Here is a 19,731-nt window from a genome sequence, read left to right as displayed (position 1 = left end):
CACACATGCACACACATAACACCATCACCCTCGAATGGATTCCCATCCTTCCGGAATAAATTTAGCCAAACATTAACAAAATGTAAACCTGTGCCATTCGGTCACGGCCATGACTACGGCAACTATGCTCTGAGGACAATTAAAGCATCAGTTTTATTTGAATGCAAATCACCGTCAAATGCAATCCATCCCGATATACTGACCGAACTATTGTCCGGTTTGTCCACATAAGAACGGTACACTATTGGGAATATCTGTTTATTTGTTAATGCACGTGTGCTTGAAAAACATGCCGTTGTAAGGTATAGTAAGAAACGGAATATGAATAGAAAAAAAGCTGTGTAAGACTGAAGTGAAGTATTCAGAAAACAAACAAAGCACGCACACACACACTCACACACACACACACACACACACACACACACACACACACACACACACACACACACACACACACACACACACACACACACACACACACACACACACACACACACACACACACACACGCAAAACCATATACGTTCACTTCCAAAACATCTAGAAAAACACCATGGTTTTTGGCAAGCGAACTTCTGTTTTTCAAACCAACATTTACTTAAAACCAAGTTTCCGGACTTGACAAAATGATGAGCCTTATTTACGAAAATAAAGGATCGTAGTTCAAACTAACATGCCTACATATAAACAGCATAAACAACACACAAAAGTATTATGTACATGGGTTTTAACATCGCAGGTACTTAGCGCGGTACCTAGTGCAGCCAAGGTCTATGCACGGTACCTAAGGCCCTCTCATACGGACATGCCGGTACTTAGCGTCAGCCTCGCACACACACACACACACACACTTACACACACACACACACACACACACACACACACACACACACACACACACACATACACACACACACACACACATACACACATACACTGACACACACACACACGCACATCCACTGACACACACACATACACACACTACACACATACACAGACACACAGACACACACACACACATCCACACACACACACACACACACACACACACTGGCACACACACACACGCACAAACCTCGCACAGCCACCAACAAACACGCACAAACACTCAGTGGTTCTTACGCATGAAGAGTGTCGGATTACATATCGGTTAACGAGGCCTCCAGACAGACAATTATGTCTTATTAAATCACTGGGTGAGTGTACTGAAATGAGGAAGAAATCACATTAGAGGATAATCAGGCTCAACGTGCTATTAAGGCGACTTCGACGGAGCCACAACCATTTTTACCAAGGCCGTTAGAGATTAGAACGAATGCGAACAAAGATGTGTTGTTGTGTTACTGTTCACATATGAAGTGTGCTAAACTGTAGAGAAAAAAAGAAAGAAAAAAAGAAAAGATAAAAAAGAAAAAGAAATCATATTCAAAATGATAATAATGATGATAATATTCAGGAGTAACTCGCAGTACTATTTTGTCGCCGACCCATTAGCGCTTTCTAACAGCCTAAGGCATATGCGTAATTTTCATTGCTGTAATATATTATTGTGTTTGTGTCGTTAGTTTGATAATACAGTAACCTCCCCCCCCCTGATAATACAGTAACCCCCCCCCCCTGATAATACAGTAACCCCTCCCCCCGATATTACAGTAACCCCCCCCCCCCCTGATAATACAGTAACCCCCCCCCCCCTTTTCAGACCCCCCGATGACAGACTCACTCCGATCCCTTTTAAGATCTTGTTTTCTCACATTTTCTGTTCATAATCTGTGTAACTGTACCCCCACCTGAAGACTCCCTGCTTTTTAAGCCCTGAGTTTTCTCAGATTTTCTGTTGCGTGTATTCATGGTGTTGGTGTGCGTGGTACTGTGATCCGTTAAAGTGCGCTGTCTCGCTCAGTACCCGGCCGACTTCAGCACAAGAGGTTTCTGTCGGGGGTTACCCCACCCTTAGCTCCTGGTCAGAGACCTTACCTGGGAGCACAGGTAGCAGAGGTTTTAACGCGCCTCTTACCCGCGTGATGAACCCGTATGAGCACATAGGGTATTTACTAGTCAACAGTGCCACCTGTTAACCACCCCGCTCTGATAGGAACACCGCCAGTTGGTCCAGGACAGCTTATTCGTCCGGGCAAGCCCGACTTATGTCGCTGCAATCCCTTATATCCGCCGCCTGGGGACCCGCCGGGTTGGGGATGGTCGCCCCGCCACCTAATTGGAGATAGTCTGACCCCGGTGAGATTTTCTGTTCATAATCTGTGTAAATGTACCCCCACCCGAAGACTCCCTGCTTTTTAAGCCCTGAGTTTTCTCAGATTTGTGAGGTCGTGCACGAACAGTACCATTGTATCTTTAAATATATTTATCTTCACTTGGTCCCACTATGACAAGAACGATGCAGACAAACAAACGGACAGACAGACAGACAGGCAGATAGGCAGGCAGACAGACAGACAGACAGACAGACAGACAGGCAGACAGCCAGACAGACAGACAGACAGACAGCCAGCCAGCCAGACAGACAGCCAGCCAGCCAGACAGACAGACAGACAGATAGCCAGACAGACAGACAGGCAGGCAGACAGACAGATAGTCAGACAGACAGACAGACAGACAGCCAGACAGGCAGACAGATAGGCAGACAGACAGACAGAGACAGAGAGGCAGACAGACAGTCAGCCAGACAGACAGGCAGACAGATAGGCAGACAGACAGACTGACAGGCAGGCAGACAGATAGGCAGACAGACAGACAGACAGACTGACAGACAGACTGACAGACAGACAGACATACAACCAGTCAGGCAGGCAGGCAGACAGACAACCAATCAGACATTCGGACAGACGCTCGGATAGACAGATAAAAAGACAGAGAAAATGAAAAGTAGAAGAGAAAAAACACACAAAAATAATGCCTTCTGACTCATCTTTACAATTTATGTGTGACGAACAGAAGAAAATCTTTTTTCGTTTTTGGGTTGACAATGATGTATCGAGCGCTCAAGCCATGTTATTCCCGAACAGAAATAACTGTCTTCTGGAAAATTGATTGGTTTTCATCAAACATGTTCTGGAGACTCTTTTATCAGCTGTGTTGTTCGACCATCGAGCGACGAACGAAGGGTATGGTTCAACTACGCACTGCTGCTCCTGTCAACACAGTGAAGAAAGAAAGTAACAAAGAAGAAAAAATAGATAAGCAAACGAACAGAAACAGAAGTAAATGAATATAAATTATGACATCTTGAAAGGAATGTACTAGTCTTAATTTCGATGAACGCAGGCCGAAGATTTCAAAGGTTTACCCCTATATGTTTGCTCCCATCTTGATTTTGATGGTGACTACTATTTAGGCCAAAAAAAAAATAGGTCTGTTTACGGTAACCCGACCGACCCTAGTTTTTTCGCGCGACCATAGACTTTTTTTGGCATTTGGGGAAAAAAAAAAAAAAAAAAATCTTGTTTTTTTGGCAAAATAACGTAAAAATATGTTTTTTTGGAGAAAAAAAAACAAAAAAAACCCGACCTACCGACCCTATTTTTTTGGCCTATGTTACCGTAAACAGACCTTTTTTTTTTGGCCTTACCTGCTGCTCCTGTCAACACAGTGAAGAAACAAGGGACAACAAACACATTTTATTCAGAGGATAGAAATCCCAGCAAGCATTTCTTTTTCCGTGAACAATCGCGATTGTGAAAAACAAACATGGAAACGTTTTCGTTGAAAAGGTGGAGATACAAACACACACTTTTATCAATGAACACAGCGATAGAAAAAAGAAATGTAAATAGTAACGTTTAGAGGGCGGAAATAAAAAAGGCATTCCCCTAAAGTAGGGCCCAAGAAAACAAGACGCGTAAGGCGAAATTACTACATTTAGTCAAGCTGTCGAACTCACGGGATAAAACTGAACGCACTGTATTTTTTCACCAAGACAGTACAGCTTCGTCAATCCCCGCGTGAAGGAAATCGCTCACCTCCCACGTGCAAAACGTAGTGATATTGACACGCCAGATTAGCGCGGTAGCGTATTTTGCTAAGCAGGAAAGCGCGCTTTTCTCTATTCTTGTTAACTTTCTGAGCTTGTTTTGAATACAACCTATCATATCTATATGTTTTAGGAATCAGGAAATGATAAAGAATAAGATGAAATCATTTTTGGATCGATTTCTTAAATTTTAATTGTAAGACTAATTAATCTATTTTCGTTAATTGTGATCACATTTTAAGAGTAAACATGACATATGTATATATTTTTAGATTCAGAATGGGATGAAGAATACGATGCAATCAATTTTAAATCTGTTTGCGAAAAATCGATTTTAATGACAACTTTAATGAGCAAACTCATTAATTAATTTTTAAGCCTCCAAGCTGAAATGCAATACCAAAGTCCGGGCTTTGTCGAAGATTACTTGACCAAATTTCAACCAATTTGGTTGAAAAATGAGAGCGTGACAGTGCCGCCTCAACTTTCACGAAAAGCCGGATGTGACGTCATCAAAGACATTTATCAAAAAAATGAAAAAAACATCTGGAGATACCATACTCAGGATCTCTCATGTCAAGTTTCATGAAGATCGGTCCAGTAGTTTTCTCTGAATCGCTCTACACACACACACATGCACACATACACACACAACACACACGCACACACACACACACACACACGCACACACACACACATACACCACGACCCTCGTCTCGATTCCCCCCTCAAGGTTAAAACATTGAGTCAAAATTTGACTAAATGTAAAAAGAGAAAAACATGTGCGTTCAAAGGGTGGAAACTCAAAAAACGCACTCTTGAATGAACAGAAAGCAGGAACAGGGGGAGAACGTATACACAGTGATACAATGGAATGTAACATCGCATTTTGTTCAATTCAATTCAATTCAATTTAATTCAGTTCAATAAAACGTTATTATCTGAATGCAACAAACAGAAATTGTTCTTTCAGCTCGTGTACGAAATAACATCACATAAAAACACACTCTCATAACATATAGACACATAAAAGTACACATCAATACACACATAATTGATACAGGATAATGAAGGAAAAGAGTATATGACGTTAGCTTTTCGACTATTGCAGTCATGGCATTTTATATTATCCGCGTTAACTTTTGTTTCGTGACTTTATAGCTGTAAAGTTTAAATTGTATTAAAAAATAGCTGTAGCTATGGGGTTTTTCTTTCTGTCTCTGTTCCTCTGAACCCCGACCCCCCCCCCCCCCCCCCCCCCCGTCCCGACCCCCCCCCCCCCCTTCCGCTCTGCTTTTGTCCCTTTGAGAAAAAAAAAAAATGAGGAAAATGAAAGATCCATATGATTTCATAATTTCGGGTATATTTTAAGTTCTAGAAAAACTTTAACTTATTTTGTTTTGTATGTGCTCTTCAGTGTTTGTCTTCTTTTTATTGTCGTTATGTATTTTGTTTCTTCCTGGGGGTGGTGTAGTGATAATCTACTTCGTACTGCCACTGTCCCAATGGAACAGGCCTGAAAGTGGCGAGTATTTGCGAGTAGAAACATGTAACTGGCGAGTAGAAATGTTCATCTACTCGCCAAATACGAGTAAAAATACTGAAACAAATTGTTGGTTCGGCTAGTAAAGTTTGCTTTCTGGCTACTAAATGTTCAGAATCACTAGCCAATGGCTAGTACATGTTCAGAATCACTAGCCAATGGCTAGTACACCATGTTTTTGACTTTGAGGGCTGTCGAATGGCATGCTCATAATTATGAAGGCTTTCAAATTGTATAGGTGTGTTTATTAAACACTGTTATTTTTCTCTTGCAGTGGCTGTTGTTCCCACGCCCACACTCGACAGTCAATCAACGCGACACGAAAGGAAGCCACCGAACGAAAATAGAATACAGCGAACACTCATTTAGACAAATCTACGTCGATGATAACACGAAGAGAGGAACTCGTTTGATGTATGGTCGCAGCGAACAAGAAATAAACACACGCGATGGTCTAATATATTGCAGTTAAAATGCCAAACCTGCGTCATCGAAAAAAATTAACTCTAGTTGTGTCTGACCAAGAACATGCGCACACAAATAGAGTGTGTTGACTGACGTACCCGTGTCGTATAAAATTGATGCTGGAAATGAAATGAAACGCGTGACATCTCAGGTCAAGTGTTGCAGACGATGACGAACATCGACGGACAAAAATAAGTACCACTATTTGTATAAAGTCACAGGACCTGAGCAACAACAGAGCCGTGACGGATGTAAGCCTATACTCATGTCAAATGCTTGTGTTGTAAAGAAGAAAATATCTAACAATACCACGATTGGTATCTTCCTGACATATAAGCCTGCTGAACTTACAACATCGCGAGACGAACATCAACGTTTGCATTGAGCTTAAAGTAAAACAAACCAAAGTAAGCTCACTAAAAAAACACACCATGAGAAACAGAACGCTCGACAAAGCTCGGACTGATCCCTTACGTCACCACTTCACTTATCACTAACACCACCGAGCAGTAGTCTCCAACCTATCATGACGGACCTGACGTTATCACAGACCAACGAGACGTCACCAGTGTGGCAGTACCCGGCGGCTGTCGTCATCGCGACGACGGTGGTGACGTCAGCAGTGACCTTGGCGGGGTTGTTGCTGAACGCTGTGCTGGTGATGACCATCCAGTGCTCGCCCAGCCTGAAGACGCCGCCCAACTCACACCTGCTGAACATATGCCTCAACAACCTGGTGTTGGGTGTGCACGCGCTGCTGGCGCTGCCCTCATTGCACCTGAACGGGGTGCATGTGCACTCCAAGGGCAGCGAGGTGCTGTCCGGCCTGCAGCTCTTCTTGCTCATGCACTGTCTGCTGCAGGTCAGTCGTTGCCTGGAAACGGGAAATGTGTAGATGTTTTGGGCGTAGGGAAGATTATGCTTGGGGGGGGGGGGGGGGGGTGGGGGGGGTGGGGGGGTTGGCGAAGGAGGGATTCATAGCAGATTCCATTGTTTTCGTTACGTGATGATTGGTTGAATGAAGATTGATTGATTGGTTAAATTCCACTGATACTAAATTCTGTCCCTCCCTCCTTTTCACAGTATTCTTCGCCTTCGCTTCCGTTTGCTGGTACAGAATCTGTTTAATCATTGATTGATTGATTGATACTGATACATCTCTCTCTCTCTCTCTCTCTCTCTCTCTCTCTCTCTCTCTCTCTCTCTCTCTGTCGCTCTCTCTCTTTCTCTCTCTCTCTCTCTCTCTCTCTCTCTCTCTCTCTCTCTCTCTCTCTCTCTCTCTCTCTTACTTATGTTTCTTTTTTCTCTCTGGGCAGTATTGGGGAGCCTTCGCCTCCATAGGCTACTACCGCTTCAGAACCATCCACCACCCGTCCCTCTCGCTGCGTGTGAGGAAACTCATCGTGTCCCGTGCCATCACCACTTCTTGGATTATCTCCCTTCTCTTGGCCATGACCTTCAGCCTCACTTCCGCTCAGGCCAGCGTTTACCTCCCCTGCACGCTGGATCCCTTCCGGTGCAGTTTTTATCTGGACACTCCCAAAACTCCCAACACTGACGAGCGAGGGAGTGGTGAGGAGCTTGGAGACATGATGTGGCCGCAGGATTCAGAGCTGGTGAGTTTGTGTGTGTGTGTGTGTGTGTGTGTGTGTGTGTGTGTGTGTGTGTGTGTGTGCGTGCGTGCTGGCGGGTCAGTGTCATGCAGTGTGTGTTTTGATTTGTATGTTTGTGTGTGTTGTACATAATACTTTCTTTTAAGCTATCGTTGTCACTTTCAAGGAAGATGGGCGCTGTGGCGGGGTGGTAAGACGTCGGCCTCTTAATCGGAAGGTCGAGGGTTCGAATCCCGGTCGCGGCTGCCTGGTGGGTTAAGTGTGGAGATTTTTCCGATCTCCCAGGTCAACTTATGTGCAGACCTGCTAGTGGCTTATCCCCCTTCGTGTGTACACGCAAGCACAAGACCAAGTGCGCACGGAAAAGATCCTGTAATCCATGTCAGAGTTCGGTGGGTTATAGAAACACGAAAATATCCAGCATGCTTCCTCCGAAAGCGGCGTATGGCTGCCTTAATGGCGGGGTAAAAACGGTCATACACGTAAAATTCCACTCGTGCAAAAAAAACCACACGAGTGTACGGGGGAGTTTCAGCCCACGAACGCAGAAGACAGAAGAAGACTTTGAAGGAATGAAATCATCATAAAACTACAACTCACCACAGTAAGCAGCCAGCGTGTTGAATTGTGGTATGTGTCCACTTGGAGAGATTGCATTGTCCCGTGTATAAGCCTGGCCAGGTCTGGAATGAGGGTGAGCCCAATTGTGACCCTCCACCGCGACATGAGTCGCATGTCACCTCGCGCGTTTCTGGTAACAGTGTGAAGGTCACCTTAGTCACAGGCTTATAACTCAACCAGTGTTCGCTCTTTTCTAAAACGGTTTTCATCACTAGATAGAGCATAACAAACTCTTTAGGACAATGTAAAAATATGAAAATCATGCAAAGGTGACATGCAACTCATTCGGTGGTGGAGGGTCACAATTGTTATCACAAGAAGGATTTTGCATCCAGTTATATTTTTTTTCTCTACCCTTGACAGGTGGTGGTAATGGCGCTTGTGGTGGTCGTGCTGCTGCTGGGCCTGCTCGTCATCCTGGCTTCCTACTACAGCATCTGTCGCACGCTCAACGTGGCCGGCAGGATGGGCAAAACCCGCATCTCCCCCTGGCCCCCTACATCTCCCTCCCTCCCCTCTCTCCCATCGCTCCCCTCCCCCCCTCCCATCACCTCCCTCGCCCGTCCTGTGCATGTGCCTGTGTCTGATGCCGGGGATGCGTCGTCGAATCGCGCGGCTGTAGCTTCTGGGGGACGGTCTTATAGGTAGGTTGTCTTTACACCCCCGGTATAGGGGTGTGTATAGGTTTCGCTTGATGTGTTTGTTTGTTTGTTTGTTTGTTTGTGTTCGCATATAGATCTCAAGAATGAACGGACCGATCGTCACCAAACTTGGTGAACAGGTTCTATACATTCCTGAGACGGTCCTTACAAAAATTGGGACCAGTCAAACACACGGTTAGGGAGTTATTGGTGGATTAAAATTATACAAGGACTTATAGAGGGACATATTAATGGTCAAAGGGAAATAACCATTCTCACTGCCACCAACTGAGAAGGTTATTTCCCTTTGACGGGGGTGTTTTTCCTACCTCGGAGGAATTTCTTGTTTCTTTGTGTATCGTTACGCTGCCGCTGTCTGTTTGTCTGTTTGTCCGTTTGTCTGCACTCACATCTCTGGTGTTGATCGGCCGATTGAGCTGAAATTTGGTGTGAATCTTGGAAGTGGGGAACGCACGGTCGTAGCCAAAAATGAAGTTTCTACCTTTAATGGAAGAGGGGATACGTCGACGACACTTTCTCCGTTTGAATTGTTTACTCCGGGTTTCAAAGCAAGTACGATAACCTTATTGTTTTATCAGAGTTCTGTCTACTGAATAGCCTACAGCTCTGTCACTGATCTAAAGATAATAGATAGCGCGTCCTTTCTTATTGGCTATCACAAAGTTGACTCAACCGGATGTTACCTATCCGCCGTCTTACCACTCCGTCCCTTCGATTCCGCGACGCTAGGTCGACAGCGTCAAATCGCACCTATTGAGAAACCAAATTACTTCCATTTCCAATGATGTAAATTAATCACAAATTGCGAAAACATAGAAGGGATCGCATCTATGAACCTGTTTCGATCAGTGGGGCCACTCGTATTCAAGGGAGAGAAGACTGCTGTCAACTATCGAAACCACGATTATTTCCCTTTGACCATGTTTGTCAGTGTGGTGGGTGTGATAAGATGGCGCTGTTTCATTGGCTGTGCGCTATTCATTATTTTTTTTTTAGATTAGTGAGCTCAGTACATATGCTCCTGGGCTTTGATGGCTGATCCTTTTACACCTGCTTTTTGTCACTGCCCCTCAGTGGGGACGGTGGTTTCCTGACCCCTCAAGGTCAACTCTTGTTTCTGGTTTGATCGTTTACGAGGATGGATCATATCGTAGATGTTCTTTCTTTCTTTATTTGGTGTTTAACGTCGTTTTCAACCACGAAGGTTATATCGCGACGAGGGAAAGGGGGGAGATGGGATAGGGGAAAGGGGGGGGGGGGGGGGATGGGATAGAGCCACTTGTTAAGTGTTTCTTGTTCACAAAAGCACTAATCAAAAAATTGCTCCAGGGGCTTGCAACGTAGTACAATATATGACCTTACTGGGAGAATGCAAGTTTCCAGTACAAAGGACTAAACATTTCTTACATACTGCTTGACTAAAATCTTTACAAACATTGACTATATTCTATACAAGAACCACTTAACAAGGGTAAAAGGAGAAACAGAATCCGTTAGTCGCCTCATACGACATGCGGGGTGCAGAGAAATAAGGATGTGGAAAAGAAGACTTTTGGTATTAAGTGAAATAAAGGTGATGGATCCAGTCAGGTAGAAATAAGACAAGAAAAGAATTGGAAAACTGCAGGGAATAGTAGGGAGAGTTTTCTTGGAAGGAAATATAGGTGAAAGGACTGGTAAGGCAGAAATAAGACAAAAGAAGAGAAGAAACAGAACCGTTAGTCGCCTCTTACGACATACTGGGTAGCATCGGGTAAATTCTTTCTAGTCCCAACCAATATGGGACTCCCCCTAACCCGCGGGGGGTATCGTAGATGTTGATGTTTACATAGTAGAGTGAGCATGTCATACACACTACTGTTTTAACAAGCTGTCTTGTTTGCAAGATGAAAGTTTCTGTCCATCACATAGTGTCTTCACGGAGCGATTGTTTCATTTTTTTCACTATCGACATTATTGTTTGAACAGACCGGAACAGTTTGATTGTTAAACATATAAAATGAAAGACGCTTGTTCCTCGTAATGCTTGTTCCTCGTAATGCTTGTTCCTTGTAATGCTTGTTCCTTGTAATGCTTGTTCCTCGTAATGCTTGTTCCTTGTAATGCTTGTTCCTTGTAATGCTTGTTCCTTGTAATGCTTGTAATGCTTGTTCCTTGTAATGCTTGTTCCGCTTGTTGCTTTTAATGCTTGTTGCTTTTAATGCTTGTTCCTTGTAATGCTTGTTCCTCGTAATGCTTGTTCCTTGTAATGCTTGTTCCTTGTAATGCTTGTTCCTTGTAATGCTTGTTCCTCGTAATGCTTGTTCCTTGTAATGCTTGTTCCTTGTAATGCTTGTTCCTTGTAATGCTTGTTCCTTGTAATGCTTGTTCCTCGTAATGCTTGTTCCTTGTAATGCTTGTTCCTTGTAATGCTTGTTCCTTGTAATGCTTGTTCCTCGTAATGCTTGTTCCTCGTAATGCTTGTTCCTCGTAATGCTTGTTCCTCTCTCAGGTGCCAGGAGGCTGGTTCCACATAACTGTCACGTACTCCATTACACATGGCGTACTCATTTACTGTGCTTACTTCCCTTTGTTTCTCATAGTTTGGTGCTCCTATAGTTTCTGTTCATCGTAAAGCCTCTTCACAAGTGTGTATGACTAACATAGCATGTACCTCCGTCTATTGTTTTGTCAGCCGTATTTGACTTCATTTTGACAAAATCAAAAAACAAGAAAGGTAAGTTGTTGGAACGTTTGTTATTGACAAAAAACGTTACATTCACAAATATATCGACCCAACGGTCTTTTAAGTGCAAGCCTCAAACAATTAGTTACGACAACTTATCTTGATCGAAGTTTCTACCGCCTGCCACGAAGCCGCGAGCGAATGAATTCCATTCTGTTTTTGGATTTATTTTGACATTTTTGTTTGAACAGACCAGAGCCGGAAGGTCAGCTGTTCTGCGTGACTGGCCCACAGGGGAGTGGCTTTGAGGCAACGTGGATTGTCCACTACCAGAAGCTTGACCATGGCGATTTTATTGACGACCTTCTGACGCTGGAAAAAGCGGGGCACGTGATGGTGGGTACATACTCAATTTGGCCAATTGCTACTTAAGATACACACACACACACACACACACACACACACACGAACACTGACGCGATTGCAGTCGCACACACTCATGCACGCACACACACACACACACACACACACACACACACACACACACACACACACACACACACACACACGCGTGCGTACATACGCACGCAAACGTATGCTACATAATGTCAAATTAATTCACATTAAAGGCGCAGCTCGTCTCAGATCTGCCCATGCAGACTTTTGCATAGGATAAGACGATTCCTCCACTTTGACACGTACCAAAAATGAACCATTTAAATGCTCGCCTCCTGTGCCGAAATGGATTTTGTGTATGAATTCACTTAACAGATTGCCACTGGTGCCCGTTTAGAAAATGATTCATCAAAAATATGCCACTGCACAGGAAGGACTCTGTTTGTTTAGTTCATACGTTAATTATTCGTTATTTGTATTTTTGATCAAAATATGACATTTTACACAGATCGAGACACTAGCGGTCGAGGTGAACAATGACTGTCGAGATCTGTGTTAAATGTCATATTTTGGTCAAAAATACAAATAACATTTATGTATCGATCGATGCTGGTTATAATTCCTTTTAGTTTTTATGATTGAACGCACACAAACAAGCACTATTTTGTAGTCTCGGCTGACCGCCTAAATATGAGTTGTTGTTGGCCTCTCAGTGTTGTCACAAGGCTCAAAGAAGGGAAATCCAGTGTTCAATCGATACATATACTAATATCTAATTATTTGATTTGTAAATACGTTGTATGTGTCTGAGGGATGGTTTTGCCAGATCTGATATGGTTAGCCGCATCGTTCACACTGATGATGATAAATGTGTTTACACCCCCCGGTATAGGGGTGTGTATAGGTTTCGGTCGATGTGTTTGTGTGTTTGTGTTCGCATATAGATCTCAAGAATGAACGGACCGATCGTCACCAAACTTGGTGAACAGGTTCTATACATTCCTGAGACGGTCCTTACAAAAATTGGGACCAGTCAAACACACGGTTAGGGAGTTATTGGTGGATTAAGATTCTACAAGGACTTATAGAAGGACACCCCCGTTGGTCAAAGGGAAATAACCATTCTCACTGCCACCAACTGAGAAGGTTATTTCCCTTTGACCAACGGGGGTGTTTTTCCTACCTCGTTTTTAACGCCCTCACGGTTAAACCATTGGGGGCATATGTTTCCGGGTGTTACCCCGACTTTCGATGATTTAAAACTGGAAGGACTGCACCTTTAAATATTGATATTTTTCTTCTTTTGTTTTCTTTATCCATGTATTCATTTTATTAAAATCTTGCCACCCACCAGCATAGCAGTCGCTCAGCGTCCTCCAGACGCGAGTTGTACGCCAGCAAGCGCCCTCTGGGGGCCACGCTCAGTAACGGAAGTACCACGTCATCGGTCAAAACATCCACCAGCAATTGCCCGGACTTCTCCGACATTTCTCTTGGGGCCGACATCGTCAGACTTCAGAAACTACGATGCAGGTGGGTAGGGATGAAAAACAAGGTGTGGGGTTTGTTAGCTTAAAGGCACACTCGGCTTCCCGTAAACCATCAGTTTCTGGTCACAGACACTGTCAGGCTTTTACACACAGTACAAACACCCTTTTGTTTAAACACTCACCGCTTGAGAACATCCCAGGTGCCCTCCGTAAAGAGCGAGCTATTTTCAAAGAATTTATTTTTGCTTGCTTGTTTGAAGCCAACCTCCGCCGATAAGTTTGTGTGACTCGCAACCGTTTGTTGCATTTTAGATTCAGAGGTACACAATAACGAGCTATTTGCAGATAGAGCGAGTCGCATTGAAATCACAAACTGACGACTAAATTGTGGAGAAAAAAAAGGAAAGTGGATCACACGGGTTCACGATGGTTAAGATAAACCACGAAAACTTGTGTGTGGTTTACGCGAGCTAAATAGCCATTCAAACGAACTGTGTCATTTAATGCTAATTTAGTGTGTTCGATAAGGTTACAACTGCTTTTATCATGAGAAGATTTAAATCGTTCAGTAAACCATTTGAGACAGACTGGGGCTTTAATGACATCCGATACCGATACATGCACAGCATGGCGGTGACCTTACGATTAGTTTTCTTCTGCTGATATGACGAAGTCACCGAGACACACTTTGTTCACAAACTTCTGTAGCTGTGTCATTTCCTTAGTAGACATGTAACAAACAAAAATGTGACAGAATATTTACATGACATCATTATTCGCATTATGACGTCTTCTCAAACTTGGTTTTGCTTTTGACGTCGAAGATTTCACTTCGAAAGAGAGGGTCAAAAAGAGACACCTTAGATTTGTTTTTAAACGATATCGTATGTTTTTAAAAACAACAACAGCAAAGTTACCTGTTCTCAAACAATCAATCAATATGAGGCTATTATCGCGCGTATTCCGTGGGTACAGTTCTAAGCGCAGGGATTTATTTTTTCATTTTTTTATTTTTTATTTTATGCAATAAATATCGCGCACATATTTAAGGCGCAGGGATTTATTTATGCCGTGTGAGATGGAATTTTTGTACACAATACATCACGCATTCACATCGGCCAGCAGATCGCAGCCATTTCGGCGCATATCCTACTTTTCACGGCCTATTATTCCAAGTCACACGGGTATTTTGGTGGACATTTTTATCTATACCTATACCATGTTGCCAGGAAAGACCCTTTTGTCAATCGTGGGATCTTTAACGTGCACACCCCAATGTAGTGTACACGAAGGGACCTCGGTTTTTCGTCTCATCCGAAAGACTAGCACTTGAACCCACCACCTAGGTTAGGAAAGGGGGGAGAAAATTGCTAACGCCCTGACCCAGGGTCGAACTCGCAACCTCTCGCTTCCGAGCGCAAGTGCGTTACCACTCGGCCACCGAGTCCTCTGTGTGTGAACATTATACGTTATTTGTATTTTTATATTTATGTATAATATTTTACTCAGATCGAGACAGCCGTTGTTCTCCGAGATCGCACTAGCGGTCGAGGGGAACAATGGCTCTTTAAATCTGTGTCAACTGTTATATTTTGGTGAAAATTACAAATATCATTTATGTATGGATTTGATTTAGTTATAATTTCAATTATTAATTTATAAGTGAATGCACACAAACATGTATTGTTTTTTAGTCTCGGCCAGCCTCTACCAATCCCTTCGCTAACAAAGGCTTTGGTCATTTTCAGCTCTGCCCTGAAGAAGCAGTCAGTACGGAGGGAGAGGGGCAGCCTGAGCAATGCCTCCAAGAACAGCCTTGTCATGCTCATCATCTACCTGTGTTGTTCTCTGCCTCTCATTGTGTGTCAGGTAAAAACAGACACTCTCGATCGTGTCTACCTGATGATCTGGGGGGGGGAGTTGTGTGTGTGGGGGGGAGAGCAATGCCTCCAAGAACAGCCTTGTCATGATCATCATCTACCTGTGTTGTTCTATGCCTCTCATATTGTGTGTCAGGTAAAAAGACACTCTCGATCGTGTCTACCTGATGATCTGGGGGGGGGGGGAGTTGTGTGTTTGGGGGGGGGAAGAGCAATGCCTCCAAGAACAGCCTTGTCATGACCATCATCTACCTGTGTTGTTCTCTGCCTCTCATTGTGTGTCAGGTAAAAACAGACACTCTCGATCGTGTCTACCTGATGATCTGGGGGGGAGTTGTGTGTTTGGGGGGGGGGGGAAGAGAGCAATGCCTCCAAGAACAGCCTTGTCATGATCATCATCTACCTGTGTTGTTCTATGCCTCTCATTGTGTGTCAGGTAAAAACAGAAACTCTCGATCGTGTCTACCTGATGATCTGGGGGGGGGGGGGGAAGTTGTGTGTGTGGGGGGGGGGGGGGAGAGCAATACCTCCAAGAACAGCCTTGTCATGATCATCATCTACCTGTGTTGTTCTATGCCTGTCATTGTGTGTCAGGTAAAAACAGACACTCTCGATCGTGTCTACCTGATGATCTGGGGGGGGGGGGAGTTGTGTGTTTGGGGGGGGGGGAAGAGAGCAATGCCTCCAAGAACAGCCTTGTCATGATCATCATCTACCTGTGTTGTTCTCTGCCTCTCATTGTGTGTCAGGTAAATCGTCTCGATCTACCTGTTGGTCTTTGTGTGTGAGGGGGGGATGTTTTGTGGAGGGGGGGGGGAGGGGCAGCCTGAGCAATACCTCCAAGAACAGCCTGGTCATGCTCATCATCTACCTGTGTTGTTCTCTGACTCTCATTGTGTGTCAGGTAAACATGCACTCTCTCGTGTCTACCTGTTGGTCTGTTTGTGTGTAGGGGGGTGGGGGGGATACGGGGATGGTAGGGTGTTGGGGTGGGGGTGGGGGATATGGGGATGGTAGGGTGTTGGGGTGGGGGGGATACGGGGATGGTTGGCGTGGGGGGGGGGGGGGATACAGGGATGGTAGGGTGTTGGGGTGGGGGGATACGGGGATGGTAGGGTGTTGGGGTGGGGGGGATACGGGGATGGTAGGGTGTTGGGGTGGGGGGGATACGGGGATGGTAGGGTGTTGGGGTGGGGGGGATACGGGGATGGTAGGGTGTTGGGGTGGGGGGGATACGGGGATGGTAGGGTGTTGGGGTGGGGGGGATACGGGGATGGTAGGGTGTTGGGGTGGGGGGGATACGGGGATGGTAGGGTGTTGGGGTGGGGGGGATACGGGGATGGTAGGGTGTTGGGGTGGGGGGGATACGGGGATGGTAGGGTGTTGGGGTGGGGGGGATACGGGGATGGTAGGGTGTTGGGGTGGGGGGGATACGGGGATGGTAGGGTGTTGGGGTGGGGGGGATACGGGGATGGTAGGGTGTTGGGGTGGGGGGGATACGGGGATGGTAGGGTGTTGGGGTGGGGGGGATACGGGGATGGTTGGGGTGGGGGGGGGGGGATACAGGGATGGTAGGGTGTTGGGGTGGGGGGGATACGGGGATGGTAGGGTGTTGGGGTGGGGGGGATACGGGGATGGTAGGGTGTTGGGGTGGGGGGGATACGGGGATGGTAGGGTGTTGGGGTGGGGGGGATACGGGGATGGTAGGGTGTTGGGGTGGGGGGGATACGGGGATGGTAGGGTGTTGGGGTGGGGGGGATACGGGGATGGTAGGGTGTTGGGGTGGGGGGGATACGGGGATGGTAGGGTGTTGGGGTGGGGGGGATACGGGGATGGTAGGGTGTTGGGGTGGGGGGGATACGGGGATGGTAGGGTGTTGGGGTGGGGGATACGGGGATGGTAGGGTGTTGGGGTGGGGGGGATACGGGGATGGTAGGGTGTTGGGGTGGGGGGGGATACGGGGATTGTAGGGTGTTGGGGTGGGGGGGATACGGGGATTGTAGGGTGTTGGGGTGGGGGGGATACGGGGATGTAGGGTGTTGGGGTGGGGGGGATACGGGGATGGTAGGGTGTTGGGGTGGGGGGGATACGGGGATGGTAGGGTGTTGGGGTGGGGGGATACGGGGATGGTAGGGTGTTGGGGTGGGGGGGATACGGGGATGGTAGGGTGTTGGGGTGGGGGGATACGGGGATTGTAGGGTGTTGGGGTGGGGGGGATTCGGGGATGGTAGGGTGTTGGGGTGGGGGGATACGGGGATGGTAGGGTGTTGGGGTGGGGGGGATACGGGGATGGTAGGGTGTTGGGGTGGGGGGGATACGGGGATGGTAGGGTGTTGGGGTGGGGGGGATACGGGGATGGTAGGGTGTTGGGGTGGGGGGGATACGGGGATGGTAGGGTGTTGGGGTGGGGGGGATACGGGGATGGTAGGGTGTTGGGGTGGGGGGATACGGGGATGGTAGGGTGTTGGGGTGGGGGATAGTGTGTTAGGTGTGTATGTACGTAGGTAGGGAGTTGGTGTTGGTTTATGCGTGTGTGTTAATTTGTGTGTGTGTGGGGGTTCGGGAGGGGGGGTTGTATGTATAGTGTGTGCGCCGTGTTATAGTAGTTATTGTTGTTGTAGTATTTGTCGTCTTCATCGTCGTTGTTGATGTTGTTGTTGTTGCCTTCGTCGTCGTCATCGTTGTTGTTGTTATCTTTGCCGTTGTTGCTCTAGCTGATTCCTTTGCATGTGTTCGTTTGCAAGCGAATCATTGAGTCACCAGCGTCTCACACCTCATGTTTAATATACCTTTCACATTACAGGTACCAGGTTCCCTGAAGAAACTAGCCCCCGATCAGCGTGTGATGGTCTTGCTGGCGTGCCGTGTTGTCTTCCTCCTCAACTCTCCCATCTACCCGCTCTGGTACCTCGTCTTCAGCGTCAGGGTCAAGAAATGCCTCACCAGGATGTGTGACACGCTTCTCCTTCGTTTTCACCATCGGTAGCAGTGAGATGTCAAGTCTATTGCCAAAGATACATAATATGATCGACTTGGGACTTCTCCAAAAGATTTTCATCGTGATCAGAACTCGAGTGCAGTCAAACCTTTCAATAACAACTGCCCAAGGGACTGACCAAAATAAAAGTCGTTATAGAGAGGTGGTTGCTATAGAAAGGTGAATAATTATTCTTGGGAATAGTCCGCGGGGATCCTATGGGTGGTGGTCGTTACTGAGAGGTGGTCGTTATTGAGAGGTGGTCGTTGCTGAGAGGTGGTCGTTGTGCGCAGGTGGTCGTTACTGAGAGGTGGTCGCCAGGGCAGGTTCGACTATATTTTGAAAATTACTTAATAAGAAACGCACGCATACTTGTGTTTCTCTCCACTTGTGAGAAATAAACCTATACACACACTTGGTGTTTCTCTTCCTTTGTGAGACATAAAAACACACTTGGTGTTTCTGTACGCTTGTGAGACATAAAAACACACTTGGTGTTTCTGTACGCTTGTGAGACATAAAAACACACTTGGTGTTTCTCTCCGCTTCTGAGACATAAACACACCCTTGGTGTTTCTCTCCACTTGTGAGAAATAAACCTATACACACACTTGGTGTTTCTCTTCCTTTGTGAGACATAAAAACACACTTGGTGTTTCTCTCCACTTGTGAGAAATAAACACACCCTTGGTGTTTCTCTCCACTTGTGAGAAATAAACCTATACACACACTTGGTGTTTCTCTTCGTTTGTGAGACATAAACACACACTTGGTGTTTCTCTCCACTTGTGAGAAATAAACCTACACACACACTTGGTGTTTCTCTACGCTTGTGAGACATAAACACACACTTGGTGTTTCTGTACACTTGTGAGAAATAAACCTATACACACACTTGGTGTTTCTCTTCCTTTGTGAGACATAAAAACACACTTGGTGTTTCTGTACGCTTGTGAGACATAAAAACACACTTGGTGTTTCTGTACGCTTGTGAGACATAAAAACACACTTGGTGTTTCTGTACGCTTGTGAGACATAAACACACACTTGGTGTTTCTGAACGCTTTTGAAACTTTGACATTAACAGTACAACTCCAAGGAGGATTCAAGCAGTAGAGATGCGGCGCTTCGGCAGATTATTGGACATCAAGTTCACCGACTTTGTCATCAACGAAGAAAGACTAAGGGTCATTAACTCCATCCAGTTCTTTCCCTTTCATGGTTATCTGTTCTATTGGTATCACACAATTCCGACTGTTGGTATGTTCACTACTTTGAGAACATGGCCCAAGTGTTGAAAATCAACTGAAAAGTGCCTGCTGTTATGATAATGAACGATGGTCTTCTATTCTATTGGCATCCCGTAATGCCGTCAGTTGATATGTTCATTACCTTGAGAACATGGCCGAAGTGTTAAAAAGTCAA

General features: G+C 45.7%; 1 protein-coding gene across 1 annotated transcript in view; it reads left to right on the top strand.

The window, feature by feature from the left end:
• The window catches only part of LOC138977289 (uncharacterized), a gene marked incomplete in the record, with an annotated part of 21,964 nt that extends 2,866 nt beyond the window's left edge, over positions 1–19,098 (top strand). Inside the window, 7 exon segments of the mRNA XM_070350191.1 lie at positions 5,843–6,864; positions 7,319–7,618; positions 8,600–8,880; positions 11,815–11,959; positions 13,314–13,492; positions 15,198–15,318; positions 18,133–19,098. Coding sequence (XP_070206292.1) covers positions 6,529–6,864; positions 7,319–7,618; positions 8,600–8,880; positions 11,815–11,959; positions 13,314–13,492; positions 15,198–15,318; positions 18,133–18,315 — 1,545 coding nt within the window.
• Positions 19,099–19,731: the final 633 nt, after the last annotated feature.

The sequence above is a fragment of the Littorina saxatilis genome, linkage group LG9 (assembly GCF_037325665.1).
Source record: "Littorina saxatilis isolate snail1 linkage group LG9, US_GU_Lsax_2.0, whole genome shotgun sequence".
NCBI classification, from domain to species: domain Eukaryota; kingdom Metazoa; phylum Mollusca; class Gastropoda; order Littorinimorpha; family Littorinidae; genus Littorina; species Littorina saxatilis.
This window is presented reverse-complemented; position numbering and strand designations above follow the sequence as displayed.